Genomic DNA, 16,966 nt, shown 5'->3' with positions numbered 1-16,966 from the left:
ACCAATCCGGAAAACAAATGCCATGTTCATTAACATTGCACAACCAAGATTGGGCCAAAAGATGTCAACTTCAGCCATCAGCTATTCTATTAAACAATGTATTGCGGAAGCCTATAGAGCAATGAAATTAAAAGTACCCAGAGATATTACAGCACATTCAGATAGAAGTGCTGCAACTAATGCAGCCTTTAACAATTATGCCTCGGTAGACAAGGTGTGCAGGGCCGCAACATGGTCCTCTATTTCAACATTTTTCCGACGCTACAAATTAAACTCCTACAGTTCAGCAGAGGCAGCATTTGGCAGAAAGGTTTTACAACATGTGGTCCTAGAAGAGAGCGATGCCCCACCCAGTCATTAATTTACTGCTATAGGAGATCCCAAGATGGCCTCCGACTCAGAGGGAGAACAACCATTGGTACTTACCGTGAGGGGCCATTCTCCTCTGAGTACAGGAGGACATCTTGCCCACCACGTTGCATCGCTCATACTAGGGTCTATTCTGCTATATCTATTCCATTTTCTTCTGCTGCTCTACAGTTCTTTACAGTTCCTTATGTTATGCTTTTTGCATATTAACTGACTGTTGTTACTGTTATTACTGTTTCCTTATTGTGAGTAAGGTTGATAGTTTAGAGACTGCTTAGAGACTGCTTATCTCCTTAACTGAGGAGATCTGGGTGCTCCAGGGTCAAGGAAGAGGAAGAAGAATTATTCTATTTCCTGCTTCCCTGACAAGATGGTGGAAAGCATCCAAGATGTCCTCGTGTACTCAGAGGAGAATGACCCCTCACGGTAAGTACCAATGGTCGTTTTCCTAACAAATTGGGACTGAACTCTTTCAATATCAGACTCAAAGGTACTAATCCATGTTGGGATACCATACAGTAACTGCGGGATTACTTTGGCCTTATAGATTTTTAAAGCCACTAGGACAAACTGTTTGCCTCTATTGAAGAAAAACTGAGAAGTGACTAATGCCACTGATGGCTGCTAAGTTAATTATAGATTTATGGTGACATGGCCAAGCCATGTTGTAGCTGAAGTGGAGACCTAGTTTTTTAAAATGACTAACTGTTCTGTTTCTTTCCCATCAAATAGCCATTTGTGGGTTTTATGAGATTTAGCAAAAACCAGTATCTTAGATTTTTCATAGTTCAGATGCAGTTTGTTTTCTTGAAAAAAGCTTAAGGCATCTGTTCAATAGTCGTCTGAGCCCAACCCTCGTACAAGAAAGGAGTACTGTGTCATCCACGTATAGCAAGATGGGTACATGCATGGAGCCCAATTTTGGGGGATGACAATCTACTTCTGTTAGTATGGGAGCCAAATCATTGAGAAATAAATAAAATAGAAAAGGAGCAAGTATGCGTCCTTGTTTAACTCCTTTATTGCAGGGAATTTTAGGTGTAAGTCCCCCAGAGATTTTGATTTGACAAGTGGTGGAGGAGTATAGCATTATGGTTAATTTGAGAAGTCTCTTATCAATGCCCAGTTGATACAGTTTTATCCATTTTTGTTGTTGTCCAACTCTTTGTGACCCCACGGACAAAGTCACGCCAGGCCCTCCTGTCTTCCACCATCCTCCGGTCTGCTCAAATTTGTGTTTGTTACATCAGTAACGCTGTTTTATCCATAGGCGCGCTCTATCTACTGAATCGAATGCCCCCTTGAGGTCCAAGAAAGCTGTGTAAAGTTTGGAATTCCTAGAAGTATATTTATCAGCCAGGTGCGCTAAAGTGATGCAGTGATCTACTGTAGATTCGCTCTTGCTAAACCCTATTTGTTCAGGGCCTGAGACTCTTTGCTGAGACATCCAAGAAGTTAATTTGATTAATAGATGCTTGGCGCATAGTTCGCTTATGATGGAAAGAAGGTTGATCAGCCTGTAGTTGGAGGGGCCCATTTTAGACACACTTTGTATTCCGTTTTAGTAGAAGGTTGCTAATAATTTTTTTGTGTCATTTCAGATAAAACTGTTTTAGCAACTGGCTGCTAACGGGATTTAATTTACCTGTTCATACAAAGCTGCTTGCATCCCATTGGCAAAGCGGTGCTGAGCTATTTTTTTTGAGGGAAACTGCTTTCTTCCATTTTTACCTCTTCATTGTGCTTCTGAATCACTGTGCTGTTTAAAATGTCCATAGTGCTTCATACTAAGCCACTTTCCCCACCCTTTTAAAATAAACTTTATTTTTGAAATATATAATTATAAAAGATAAAACATACAAAACATACAAAATACATAACATAGCATTTAAACATTAACAAACTAAATCATCTAAACAACAAAGCTATGAAGATGATATCTTTACAGTAAAGGTAGTCCCCTATGCAAACACCAGTCATTTCTGACTCTGGGGTGATGTTGCTTTCACATTTTCACAGCAGACTTTTTACGGGGTGGTTTGCCATTGCCTTCCCCAGCCATCTGCGCTTTCCCCCCAGCAAGCTGGGTACTCATTTTACTGACCTCGGAAGGATGGTAGGCTGAGTCAACCTCGAGCTGGCTACCTGAACCCAGCTTCTGCTGGGATCGAACTCAGGTCGTGAGCAGAGCTTAGGGCTGCAGTACTGCAGATTTACCACTATGAGTCATAAAGTTTACTTTACAGTAAACTTGTTAATAAAATGAAAAACTGACATATTTCTTAGGTAAAAAGCTTTCCTTTGTGCCATGGTTATATATTCAAAAAAGGGGAAGCATTTTACCATAAATGGCAACCGAAACAAAAGGCTATCTGCAAGCAACAATTGCTCCAAGATTTTATCTGTAACTATTATATCTCATATTTTCAGCAACTACTGTCTAGTTGTGGGGATCTTGTCTGATTTCCAGTGTTGGGCCAATATTTTTTTTGGCTGCAATAAAATAAAACAATAAATTCTTTAGTAGATTTAGAAATTGAGCTTTTAGGCCACAAATTAAGCAAAAATATTTCTGGTTTACTTGGAACCATGTAACCAGTAATAGTCCTTATATTTTTGAGGATTTTGTTCCAACATGGTTTATTTTAGAGCATGTCTGCCACCAGTGAACAAATGTGCTGTTGATGCCACATTCCTTCCAACACTGAGGGGTTGTTCTAATATTTTGAAGGATGAAGCTGTCATGGTGTAAGATACCATCTAGTGTATATTTTATATGCCCACAAACAAATGTTTAAGGATTTAGAGATATAAATATTGGATTCAGCCTTTGCTCCGTCATTGCCTGGTTTGGGTATGACTATGACATTTGCGTCTCTCCAGGTATCAGGCATATTGCCATGCAGTAAGGTGTAATTTCATACCTCAGTTAATAGTTCAAGGAGTTGATTTTTAAATTTTTTGTAAAATTGAGTTGGAAAGCTGTCCTTCCTGGGAGTTTTGTTGTTGTTCAAGTGTTGAATTGCTTCATTTATTTCATTTGCATATATAGGTTTATCCATAAATTATAAATGGTCTTTTGTAGGTTTAGTTTTAAAATTAATAGATTGTAAATAGTTATAAGAGCTTCCTTAGGTTCACCAGAATTGTTAAAATCTTGAAAATAATCATAAAAGGACTGAAATATGTTTTTTGAGAAAATTAATATTTTCCTTTGGGGATTCTTAATAGTATGTATCAAGCTAGATGATTTTTTTTTAAATCTCTAAGGGGTATTGAACTCATTTGTTAGGAAGGCTGGATCTGACATAAATGTGATTTTGTGGGGCTAGGCCGTGTGTGACATAAAATGCCCCAGGTAGCAGAGATATAAACTTTACAAAGGCCACAAACACAAAGATATTATTTTAAAACAAAATATAAACATAGTTAAAACCTTTGCAATATTTTGTTTAAGATGGAAAGGTGGGGGAATAGTGGGATTTGCAATGCAGTTTTTAAAATAAAACATCAAGAAAAAGCACAAAGGTTGCAGCAGAAACTCAAAATATAAAATGCTCTGAGCCTGGGAAAACAAGGAAATGACATTGCCAGTTTCTCCTCCCCCCCCCTCCCGTCTACTAAGATTGGCAGTGGCTCTCCAGTGTAATATCCCTCTTTCGGTGCGTTCATTCAACGCTAAATAATGTGTTTTGCAACTGAGTTTTTGCGATTCTTATACAGTAAAAATCCAGTTACAAAACACACTATTTAGTGTAGTGTGAATGCACCCTTTGGCTGTGGTTTCCCAGGTCAGAGTACTCACTAGGTCAGGCCCATTCAGCAGAGAGAAGCTGGGTCAGAGCATCAACTCTTTCTTTGAGGCTCAGCTGGCTATAGGAACTTTGAAAAGTGCAACAGTTTGAAACACATTGCAGCACAGACAAAGCTGCAAGGAAAATGTGGTATGGATTTTCCTTGCCAGTTTTGCTTCCTGCTGCAGCAGCAAAGACAAGACAGAAAGAGCAGGGAGCTGCAGCAGCCTCAGAGCTTCAAAGGGTGAAGACAGGATGGGAAGGGGAGGAGAAAAGAACCCTGCAGGCCTGATTAAAGTCCTTGGCAGGCCGGATGTTTGACACCCGCACTCTAAGAGTTAACCATCTTAACAATTTTGGATTTTTCTTCAAAAATCTGTTTGATATATAAGAACTCTTTTTTTGCCACATAATCTCCCTTGTCTTCACACCCTCCCCCCCCCCCCCCAACAATCTGAGTTGGGTGCTGTAAACCAATATAGCAGGGGTGGCCAAGGGTAGCTCTCCAGATGTGTTTTTTACCTGCAACTCCCATTCGCCCCAGCCAGCATGGCCAATGTCTGGGGCTGATGGGAGTTGTAGGCAAAAAACAACTGGAGAACTGCTGTTGCCCACCCCTGCAATATAGCACTTCAGTGTTACAGTGGCACCATTGAGATACCTTTACTCCACTGAGAGACTATATTGGTATAGTGCTTAACTTAGAATGTTTGGGGGGGAAGGGTGAGGAAGATTGTGCAGCAAAAAAGGACAGAACCATAGCGCTTCAGAGACAGCTTATTAATGGGATGAAGTTTTCTGAATGAAACCCCTGTCTCTGTATCAGTTTACTCAGAACCGTCCATGTGAGCAATGGATAACATCCAGTTTAGAATGGTAATGTCAAAGGGGGCATGTGTTATTCATATAACAACCTTGAATAAGAAAGACCTAAAGAGGAGCTCATAATAGTTCCCCCCAGGTCTGAAGCTGCTTCCTTATGAAATTTGCTAAGAATCTTAATCAGGGGTGTCAAGCATATGGTCTGTGTGCTGCATTCAGCTTTCCGAGGGTGCTCCTGCAGCTTGTGAGACAGCCTCCATCAGGAAAATGGCTGCATGTTGAGTAACCCATAGTTCATCTGTGAAAGGTAGCTTAGGAGAGACAGTTTATGTCTTTGTTGTCAGCCTGCCTGGGACTTGCCCCTGAAGGAGGCAGGGCAGTGTGCTCTGGCTTCTAGGTTAAGGAGTTTAAAGTCTTCATAGTGGTTGCTCAGGGATAGTCTCTGCTGAAAAAAGTGTGAATTTGCCAGTTTCACTTTCTCTTTTGGCTGTGGTCTTAAGAAAACTTTCTTGAGATGAAGTCTCATTGAATTGAGTAAGATTTTCTTCTGAATAAGGCAGCATAGGCATGGGTTATATTAAGTTTCCCTTGCTTTATTTAGTGCCTTTTATCTGGATGCAGGTGCTCCCACAGAGCAAAAGAGCAAACGATGGAAGATGAATCCACCCTGCTTGCTCACATAGCAGGAAGCCCAGCCCTGTTTTGAGTGTCCTCTAGTTCTGCTTATTTAGAACTGGTACAACACAGAGCTGCTCCCTTGGTTTTTATCTCTTTGACTGGGTGGCAGTGGGATCCCCAGGCAGGTGAGGTGAGTGAATAGAGCAACAGCTGCATACTGTTCTGGCCCTGGTGTGTGACAGCATTGCATGGTGCCAATGTCATACGCTTCTGCTCCCACCTTTTCACTTTTCTCCCTAGTCTTTTTTTTCTTCTCCACACCCCATTTCTTCTTTCCTCCATTTCTCTCTTACTGCGTTGTGGAGAGGAGGGGCCAGTATGGGGGAACCGAGGATTGAGTCGGGTAACATCCAGCATCAGGGAAGAGCCGGTGGAAGATTATGAGAGATGTCATCCAGGGGCTGGAACTATGAGCATAGCCCTTCAGGGTCTTTTTTGGGTAGGGAATTTGGTCCTTCACCCATTTGAACTTGACATCCCTGATCTTAAAGGTACTTCTGACTGACCATGTGTTTCAGTGGGTAGCACTGGATGGTAATTTTAGTGATATATTTTAAGCTGCATTTTTAAAATTAATCAGTTTGCTTTGATGTGTGTCTTGCCTTGATTCATTTTGAGTGAAAATGTCTATACATCTGAGCAGATAAATTGTTGCCCTGCAAGAAATCTGGGGTTTTTTGTGGGGAGTGATGGGGGGGACACACTTGCTTTAGGAGTGAAGCAGCCATCATTAAAATATGTTCCGTTCCCTGTGTGCTCTGCTTGTGGCTTCCTAGAGGCATCTGACTGGCCACAGTTGCAAACAGACCAGTGTCTCACCAGAGCAGTAATTCTGGTTGTGTATTTAGGGGAAAAGATATGATGAGGAGATGATTTAGGTGAAAGTGAAATGTACATGACTCATAGATGTGACTCATGATTTGACATGTAGAATAGCTAGCGCCAGAGGCTTTTGCCTCAGTACCAGCCTGTAAATCAGCAGTTGAATTCTGCTTTCTGGAGTGCTGAATGCTTTCCCAGTTTTTATTCAAATGTATTTAATCACCTCGTAGATGCTTTGAAACCTATTTATACATCAAAATATATTAATGCACTTAGGCAGCAGTGAACTTGAACTGGATCTGGGTTCAGTCAGAATGATGTGATGCACTCTTAAATATGAGAACAGAGCAAGAGTCCAGTTCCACCATAAAGACTAACAAAAATCTGTGGCAGATTTGAGCTTTCATGAATTGCTGCTAATTTCTTCAGATGCCTTCTTAAATAAACAGGTTAATTAGCTGAGAAGCTTAGTTTCTATTCACTTTCAACTAGGTCTTAAGGTAAATAAAGGGATGGGCCCAAACCAGGAAAATGTGTGCTTTTAGCTGCCAAATGAACTGGTTCGGTTCATGATGCAGTAGAATGGCCCTCTGGCGTGTGACAGACACCAAACTCACCTGGAATCTCTGACGGACTTTCCTCTATCTGCTCTCCAAGTTTGGTGAGGATTGGATTTACAGGATCCAAGTTATGATCCTCCCAAAGAAGGTGCCCCCAGTAAAGTGCTTTCTGGGAAAATGACAGGCGCAGTTTCAGGAGTGTATAGAATGGATTTGTGTACAAGCTAGAACCTTCAAAGTCACATAGGATCTCCTCTGGATGCTCTTCTACATGCCCTCCAAGTCCCCCCCATTGCTTTGAAGTTTAGCTTGAGTGAAATGTATTGAATATAGAATATGACTCCTCAAGTGGGAAAACTGTACACATGCAATATGAGCATAGCATACAGTTTGCAGTGATTTACATAGCATTAGGTATATTTGCAGTTTTGCTTGTAGAAAGCTTTATACTACTATAAATTCTAAAGTATTTCAAATCCTAGAGTAGTTACAAATTAGGCATCTTATTTTACAGCCCAATCCAGACTTAAGTGGCGGCCGGCCGCAGCTTAGCTGCTGTGCCACTAGTAGACTTCCTGAGGTCTTCAGCACGCTGGAGCATGGGGAGAGGCGTAGCTTGCCGTGAGGGAGATGGCCACCATGCCAACGCTGCTGGCAGAGGCACAAGGGAGGCGGGGGCAGCCGGAGGGGAGGGCCAGCCCACCCCCCACCCCCATTGGCCAGTCCTGGTGCATGCGCCGCGGCTCATGACAGGGATGGGGAGAGGCGGCCCCAGAGAGGCTAATAGCCATCCCCAACCCGCCCCCAAACAGAGAACGGAGCCAATGATAGGCAGGCCATCATAGGCAAAGGAGAGACGTCCCACCAACATAGGGAGGGGAAAGGAGTGAGCCTGGGCATGCGCGCACAAGAAACCTGGCTTGGTGGTGAGGCGGGGGTGGGGGCGAGACAGTCCCACAGGGGACCACGGAGAAGCCTTCAATCCTCTCACACCCTCCCGCTGTCAGAGACTCTGCCAATGGCAGACAGACAAGCAGGAAGTACCAAGTGCAGAAGTTCAGTCATAGACAGCGGCTGGAATGTGTGTCTGGGAGTGAGCAGCCCAGCAGCAGACACCCCCCACCCAGAGACCCCCAGTGTTGCCCTGACGCACCTTGCCATGTGCATGGAACACCTTCCCTGGGGGCCGTAGAACTCAGAGTGCAAGTGCATCAGCCGCAGAACTTTACTTCATCAGCCCCCCCCCCCAGTGCCCTGCGAACAACAGCCCTGTGGGGAAGGGTAGGCTGTCAGCCTGAGCAGGCTGAGGGGCATCACTCTTCTCCCGTGTCCAGCCATGCAGGGGGCAGGATGGCAGCTCATAGACCGTTCCCCCCCCCCAAAACCAAGTCTGCCCACCCTCCCAGGTATTCCCTTGGAGAGGCCACTGACGGGGGGGGGGAGTTGCCCAGGGAATGTGCATCAGATGCCAAGCAGGAGAGACAACAGAGGGCACAGCTCAGACTTTATTTTTCCAGAACAGAGTGCAGCAGTCTCCCTGGCATGTGCTGGGCAGTCTTGCCGCGTGCAGGGCTACATTCCGAGCGGCGGGCAGAAACAGCTGAGGGAGTGGGGGGGGCAGTGGAGCGAGGCATGCGGAAGCATCTGTGTTGGAGTCCCACCTGCAAAACGGAGATCAAGAGCACCCACAGGGGCGGCGGCTGTAAGAGCAGGCTGTGTTTCAGCTGGGCGCTCTCTTAAAGGGACAGTCTCTGACCCACCTCCCCGCAACAGGGCAGCTGCCACACACACACACACTGTACTCTGCCAGGGGTTGGGAACACGGCAAGGGCATTCCAAGGGAAAGGAGCAGGTGGCAGCACAGGGGAGCAGGGTCAGCAAATGCGCACTGCCTGGTTCAAGTGCCAGAGATGCTCACACACCGAGTGGTCGAGAGCGAGGGAAGGACAGGGGGGCACAGTGGAACTTACCCAGCCATGGGCGACAGTCCTCGCATGCAGAGCCTCTGGGAGCCCGGAACTTGTGGAGACCTGGAAATAAGAGCAGTTAGCCCCCCCTCACAAGTCAAAAATACTGTCAAAGCAACCGCAAAGTGTAAAACCCGTCACCAGCGTGCCTGCCTATCCCTCTGTAAGGCCGGGAGCTCGCCAGCAGAGTTTCCCGCCACGCGCTCCTCTCCCTAACAACTGAGTTGTGTGAGGCCAGAGCAATCACGCTGCTCCCTAAGGAGTTTGCGAGCTTCTGCAGCAGTGGAGGCGACCTTTGTTTTTTGTTTCAGCGAGTGCCCATGGGCCACGCCGCCATTTTTGCCAGTGTAAAGTTGCACCTATTGTGGGGGGGGGGCATGTCCTGGGCCAAACTGCTCAGGAAGTTGCCTAAGCCTGGCCATGCCCCCAACTCCACCTCCTCCTCTGCCTGAACGCTGCTCTCCGCATCACTTCCACCCACGCTTGGGTGCAGCCCTCAGGCATCGCTGCCCTCGGGCGGAACGGCACTGGGGCAGCCCCCCACCCACATAACTCCCCTCCACTGTGGTGGCACTGGTCGTACATCGGTGCAAACCCTTCCTGCGCCCACGTAGCAGCTGGTCTGCCCCCAAAAGACTTTCTGCCCCCCCCCCCGGATTGTGCTGTTAAAGCAGTAAAATAATTAAATCATAATTAGTAACTATTGAATGCTTTGGTTTCCCCCAAATCTTAATTTTTTCATTACTTCCAAGGGTGACAGCACCCCAACTCCAACCAATATATAGAGAGGGTATACTATATAATACATGTTGACCTATACTTATGGCTAATAACTGTTAGACCTGTGTTCCATAATCTCCCCCACCATGCCATTTTGGCAGCAGATTCCATACATTATACATTTGTTCTGAATCTATTGAATATAAATGTTGTTGGATGACTCTTAAGCGTTTAGTAATATGTATGGAGTAGTGGACATTTCTATCTACATGTTCCATCTTGTTCATAATATGTTCTTTAACCTTGCATTCCAGATTATTTTATAAAGATAGGAAAGCCTCAAGTGTTTAGCCTTCCATGTGTTTATTTTATTTGTTTACTTCAGTTATGCACCCCTTTCCTCCCTGATGTTGACCTAAAGTGGCTTGCAACGTTCTCTCCTCCATTTCATAACTGCAATTACCCTGTGAGACAGATTAGGGTGAGACTGATTGACCCAAGGTCACTCAACAAGCCTGAGCAGGATTTGAACTAGGGTCTCTCAGATCCTACTCTAATCCAACACTCTAACCACTGCCGTCACACAGGCTGTTACATAGGGAAGATACTCAACCAATTGCATTAGTTGCTTTTTTCTTGCACCTTTATGAGCTCATAATGATCCCACACATGGAATGAAAGAATTTGCCTTTTTTATTATTGTGAACTGGAGTTGATGTTTCAATTGAGCTGTTCACCAGAATTTTCAATCAGATAGAAAGTGCAGCCAGGATTATAAGAGCTGAGATTGGTCTACTTCATGGAGGGAGAATGCTGACTTGGAACATGGTAGCATTCATAATGAAAGATTTCTGTTCTGTTTATCTTAAAAGTATGTCCCTTAGGAAGGTTTAATTATGTGGGCTTAGATCTTGTCTACGAGAGCTATGTATGTTGCTCACCAGCATAAAGTGGTAATGGATTAGTAGTTTGAATTTGCAGTGTCAGTCTTTCATGTATATATGCTCAGTGCTTTATGAAGAGTGTGTATGCATCTATACCAAGGGCTTAGGCTTTTTCATAGCTGCTGTGTATAGCAGTTAAATAGCTTTTCTGGACCTGCTATAATACTTTATTGCTAAAGTTGCCTTTCATTTATTTTTATAGGGATAGATTTCAAGATCAAAACAGTTGAATTGCAAGGAAAGAAGATCAAGCTACAGATATGGTAAGTGACACTTCTGAATTTGCTGTACATAGGGCTAAGTCAAAAGAGTGGAGGCAGGCTATTTAAAGCACTCCTGGCAGCATGAGAAAGCACATACTCTCTCCACAATTAGATTTTGGTGATTTCATTGAAAGGGATGAAAACACTCACCTATTCAGACAGAAGATAGTGCTTTCTGAATTTGCTTTGTCTTCTATAACACATCTGCCTGGTTGCACAAGTGTTGTGTTGTTAGTAGAGCCAGCAGAAGGGGAGGGGAGTCAGAGCAAGAAAAAGGGGGGACTCGCTGGAAAGGAATGTAAGAGATGAGAAGGGGAGGAGGCTGTGAAGTGTGTTGTGTTGTCTTGCTTGCTACATGATCTTAGAGTGGCTGAGGGGAAATTATTCAAACAAAATGGCGACCATTCTGGCAGTAATCGCCCCTCAACTTGTTTCCTTCCTCAAGTTTAGACCCATCAGTCAAAATAAGATAACTTCTTGTGTTGTCCTACTTGAATATTGGACATATGTCATGTTAGCCAAAAACTGTGTTAGCCTGAAGAAATCAGAATCACCATGTATCAAGATTTATTTTATTTATGTATTGGTTGGTATTCATTCAGAGGACAAGCACTAGTTAATTGCATACCCAGAAGAAAAAGGGCAGATTGGCCCAGTGATTGTTCCCAGGAGGGCTTTCAGTTCAAGAATGCTTTTGGGGTAGTTCTAATTCAGCAAACCTTATATAATAAATTGAACCAGGGTGGCTTTTCTGAACTAAGGTCGTTACCAGCATCCTTGGACAAAAGGTAGAGCCTCTGATAGACTGTAGGTTTTTTTGCTTACCTGCTACATTTTGTTGTCCTGCTGCCCAATTTCCAATTTAAGGTCTGAATCTTGAGATGAATAAGGCACTGAGCGGTATGAGCCCAGCTCATGGTTTTGCAAATCATAGTTTTAAAGTTTGTTCCATTGTAGCAGCACCCAGCCTAAGAAAATAAGGAAGTGTCTTATCATGGTTTATTGTAAAAATATATTGAAACCTTTTATCCTTCTTGGATAATAAGATTAACGTCAATTAAAAACCCTCTTACATAGAACATAAAATCACAATGCATTAAAAACTCAGGTAGGAAAATGTTCACCAACGTCATTTGAATGCCCTTTGAAATAAAGGTTTTTACGACCCTCTTAAAATCTAGTAGCAATAAGATCTGACAGACCTCTAACAGGAACTCATTCCACAGCTCTGAAGCAGCTACATCAATGGCATGTCAGTGTGTCATGACCAGCTGTGCAACTCTATTTGGCACATTTTAATGAGTAGAACTTAATCGGCATGCGGATTCATGAGGGGAGAGATGGCCCTTCTAATATGTGGGACCTCAGGTCATGAAGGGCTTTAAAGTTAAGCACCAGGACCTTGAATTCAGGGCAGCTACATATAGAGCATATTACTAGACCAGTCTGGAGGTTATACAGCTTAGTTAGCTTCTCCAGGAAGATTGATAGTCTATGAATGTGATAGAGATGAAAAAGGTCATTTTTGGCCACTGCTGTTTTTCTAGCAACAATACAGGATCTATTAGGATCCCTAAGCCCTTGGCGGAGTCTGTTAATAGTAACTTGGACTATCAAGTAGTTGTATCTGCTCCAGTAACTGAGACTTCCCTAAGAGCAGCACATCTATCCTTGTCTGAATTTCAGACAAGCATGTTCCTCCCTCATTCACTTGTTCACAGCATCCAGACGCTGGCCAAGGAGGGGGGAGTGCAGTTTGTAGAGCCTTAGTCAAAGAAATATATAGCTCTATGTCATCAGCATATTGATGACACCTAATTCCTGACTCTTGGATGATCTCATTCAGTGGTTGAGCATAAATATTGATGAGCGCAGGGACAAAATTAGCATCCCATATTCAAAGTCTTAGATTATTCCGGATCTCTAATAACTACTTCCTTAGTTTAGATTTAAAAAACTGAAGCTGACAAAGAGCCTTTCTTTACATCCCCATAAGCTTGACAGGCTGGAAAACTGGGCTAAAACCAATAAAATTACCGTAATTTTAACAGGGATAAACGTAAAGTTATGCATTTAGGTAGGAAAAACCCAGTGCATGGTTATAGGATGGGGGAGACTTGTCTTAGCAAGTAGTATGTGTGAAAAGGATCTCAGGGTCTTAGTGGACCATACACTGAACATGAGTCAATAATGTGATGTGGTGGCTAAAAAGGCAAATGCAATTTTGGGCTGTATCAGAAGTCTAGAGTCCAGATCATGTGAAGTGATGGTATTGCTTTGCTCTGGTAAGACCTTACCTGGAGTATTGTCTTTAGTTTTGGGCACCACGTCTTAAGGATGTAGACAAGCTGGAACAGGTTCAGAGGAGGGTAACAAAGATGGTGAGGGGTCTGGAGATCAAGTCCTATACAGAACGGTTGAAGAAGCTGGGCATGTTTATCCTGGAGAGGAGGCAGCTGAGGGGTGATATGATCACCATCTTCAAGTACTTGAAGGGCTGTCATAGAGAGGATGGTGTGGAGTTGTTTTCTGTGGCCCCAGAAGGTAGGACCAGAACCAGTGGTTTGAAATTAAATCAAAAGAGTTTCCGGCTCAACGTTAGGAAGAACTTCCTGACCATTGGAGCAGTTCCTTGATGGAACAGGCTTCCTTGGGAGGTGGTGGGCTCTCCTTCCTTGGAGGTTTTTAAACAGAAGCTGGGTGGCCATCTGACAGCAATGAGGATCCTGTGAATTTGGGGAGAGGTATTTGTGAGTTTCCTGCATTGTGTAGGGAGTTGGACTAGATGACCCTAGAATTCCCTTCCAACTCTATGATTCTAAGCTTCTCCATCCATTGTAATTAAATAGTATGATCCATAAAATCAAAGGCAGCAGATAGTTCCAACAGTTATGTCCAAATGGGCATCATTTACCATAACTATATTCATCTCCATCATATAGGCAAGCCTGATACCAGACAGAAAAAGTCAAGGACGTGTGCATGTTTTAGATATGGCTGCATTTGCTGTTCTGCCACCTGCTCAGTCCCTTTGCTTAAAATGTGGAGATCTGAAATAGGGATGTGCAAAAAAAAAAAATTCGGCATTACACAGATTCGGAAGTATACGGGGGGGGGATTCGGAATCCCCGTATACTGCTGAATACCGCATTCGGAATAGCCGCATATACGGTAGATGCGCGGCTATTTCCGAATATACGGCCCTATTATACCCTATGGGCCATTGAAATCAATGGCAAATAGGGTATATTTGAAGCCTCCTGGAGGGGAGGGGGTTTGAGGGAGAGCCCCCAAATTTGCAGGGGACCTGCAGGGGACTCTCCCCTCCAACCCCCCCCCCCCAAGTCCCAAAAAGATTGGGCCAGGGGATCCCATTCCAGGGGCACCCAAAGAGGGTGCCCCTATTCCATCATTATAACCTATGGGCCATTGACATCAATGGCAACATAGGGCATAATTAGAGGCTACTGGGGGGCAGGGGGTTTGAGGCAGACCTGGCTGCAGCAAACCCAGATGCCAGCTCTCCAGCCCTGCCCCAAACAACATGGGGAGAGCTGGCCAACCACAACAAGCCTGCTGGTTCTGGGTCTCTCACCCAGGTGCCAGCTTCCCTGCCACAGAACACACAATCTACAGATGCCAGCTCTCCAGCCCTGCCCCAAACAACACGGGGAGAGCTGGCCAACCACAAAAGCCTGCTGGTTCTGGGTCTCTCACCCAGGTGCCAGCTTCCCTGCCACAGAACACACAATCTACTCTATAAAAACAAGAAAGTGACCCAGCCCACACATACCCTCGCCAACCCCCACACCAACCAGAGGTAATTTAAAAAAACCAAAACAAAACCAGCAGAATCACAAAAGGTCAAGTGTTAAAAAAGTGGCCTTTTCACCAACAAGAAAGCTCAGGCCAAATAAGTCAACAACACACCCACCCCCAGTCCCCCACCCCCAAACCAAGAAAAGGGACAACAGGAGAAAAGGCCAAGCAACTCAAGTGTTTAAAAAGTGGCCTTTCACCAATAAGAAAACTCAGGCCAAATCAGTCAACAACAACACCCCCACCCCTAAAACCAGAACCAGGAAAAGGGGGACAAAAGTGGCCTTTTAAACAATGAAAATTAGGCCAAACAGCACCCCCCCCCCAATAACCTGAAGATAAAAGTAACAGCAGCACAACACAGCAGCAACAAATCAAACACTGAATACTTTTAAAACAGTAAAAAACCCTCAACTTTTAACAATACAGGAACTTTGCCAACTCCCCCCCCCCAAAAAAAAACACACCTTTCACCCTAACCCCAAGAAATCCAAGCCACCCAAATCAGGAGAAGTAAAAGGACACTGCACTTTTAAAAGTCCTCTCACTAAATTAAAATATGGGCAAATTAGCAAACCCCCCCACCCCAGGCCCCCACCCCCAGCAGAACCTAAGCCCAACCCCAAATAGGCTACCCACCCAGTACTCACCCACCCAAATCTGGGCAAGTAAAGGGACTCTAGTCCTTTTACCAACAAAAACTAAAACAAGAACCCCAAAACTGTCTTACCTTGTCTCCTCTACTGCAGGGAAGTCTGGTAAGGCTGAGTGAGAGAGCAGCAGGCAGCAGCTGAAGCCAAGGGCCAGCCAGCAGCAGCACAATCTCTCACACCAACCCACATACACCAACATAGCAGCAATGGAGGAATCCAGCCAGGAAGACTCCTTAAAAAGGTTCTCTGGCCCTACAGAGAGCAATTTCAAAAAATAGCACTGCTCTCTGATTGGCCAGACAACAGTGCTTACTTAGATACCCAAGTAAGCAAAAGATCAAAATAACAACAATGTAGCTGATGGCTGGGCCATCAGCTACACAACAGCCCTGCAAAGCATGCATTTGCAATGCATTTTGCAAATGCATGCTTTGGATTGGCTGCTGGGGCTTCTCTTCCCCCTCCCCCCCCCTCCCTGATCCCAGGGAGGCTATGGGAGAGGCGGGAAGAGGCTACTAAAGGCGGGAAAGTAGGCAAGCAGCTCCCCTGAGGCTGCAAAAGCTACTTTCCCGCCTTTTCCATTGACAGCCGTATACTTCCGAATAGCTATTCGGCAGTATACGGCGAGCCATATTCGGCTGCGGCATAATAGGCGTCAATGGGAATCGGCTACAGCCGATTCCGTATACAGCCGAATCAGTGGTGATTCGGCTGTATATACGGTTCGGCCGAACCGAATGCACATCCCTAATCTGAAACAGGCCTATAATCAGCCAGAGATTATTTGGCTAATAAAGTCTTCTTCAACAAAGGATTGACCACTGCCACCTTCAGACTGAAGGGTATTTTCTCTGTACCAGAGAAGACTTCATAGTCCTCCCAAGAAGTACTTCTAGTTTCTCTCAGCATTACTAAATTGGCTGGGAGGGTCAAGGATCTGTTTTGCAGATGGCAGGCTTCACATCACTCAGTGGCTTAAGCCTTTCCACATCAGTCAATAAAACAAAACCAAAATTCTTTGTGCAGCCATGATAAGCAGGGTCTGCGATCAAACTGGCTTCTAAATCCAATCATATTACGGAAATCATCAGTAAAGGCCCTAGCAAAAGCATCCCAGTGTTAAACTGAAGTTTCCTCCCCAAGGAGATCAGGTCTTATTATTTGACAGATCACAGTACACCTTGAACAGTTTTGTTAAGACTTGATTTCATTCTTGTAAACAATAATGGAGAAAAACAATTTTTCTCAATCGCCACCTCATAGGAACTACTGCTTTCTTTCTCTGGAATCTGGGGTGAAACTTCCTAGCCTTTGAGCTGGAATTCTTTAATTGGGGATGTCAGTGATTGAATTTGGGTCACCTTTATGCCAAATGCATGCCGTTCCACTGATCCGTGACCTTAGTAGTATATGTTCTCTGACAGCCATGATTGTTGATCAGTAAATGGCTACTAGAACCTCTAATTCTGTAGATGAGGTGTCTGCCGAATCCTCAAGAGGATGTGAATTATGAGGGGTTTTTAATTTAATGATGGAGTTGGAATGCATTGTGAAT

At 44.4% G+C, this 16,966-nt stretch overlaps 1 protein-coding gene across 1 annotated transcript in view; it reads left to right on the top strand.

Moving 5' to 3' along the window:
* RAB10 (RAB10, member RAS oncogene family) overlaps nucleotides 1-16,966 on the top strand; it is a 49,617-nt gene that overhangs the window by 20,339 nt on the left and 12,312 nt on the right. Inside the window, exon 2 of the mRNA XM_060250690.1 lies at nucleotides 10,879-10,939. Coding sequence (XP_060106673.1) covers nucleotides 10,879-10,939 — 61 coding nt within the window. The remainder of the gene's footprint in view (nucleotides 1-10,878; nucleotides 10,940-16,966) is intronic.

This window comes from Heteronotia binoei, chromosome 1 (genome assembly GCF_032191835.1).
Source record: "Heteronotia binoei isolate CCM8104 ecotype False Entrance Well chromosome 1, APGP_CSIRO_Hbin_v1, whole genome shotgun sequence".
In the NCBI taxonomy this organism is placed as follows: Eukaryota; Metazoa; Chordata; class Lepidosauria; order Squamata; family Gekkonidae; genus Heteronotia; species Heteronotia binoei.
Note: the sequence above shows the minus strand (reverse complement) of the source record. Positions and strands in the feature narration are given on the sequence as shown.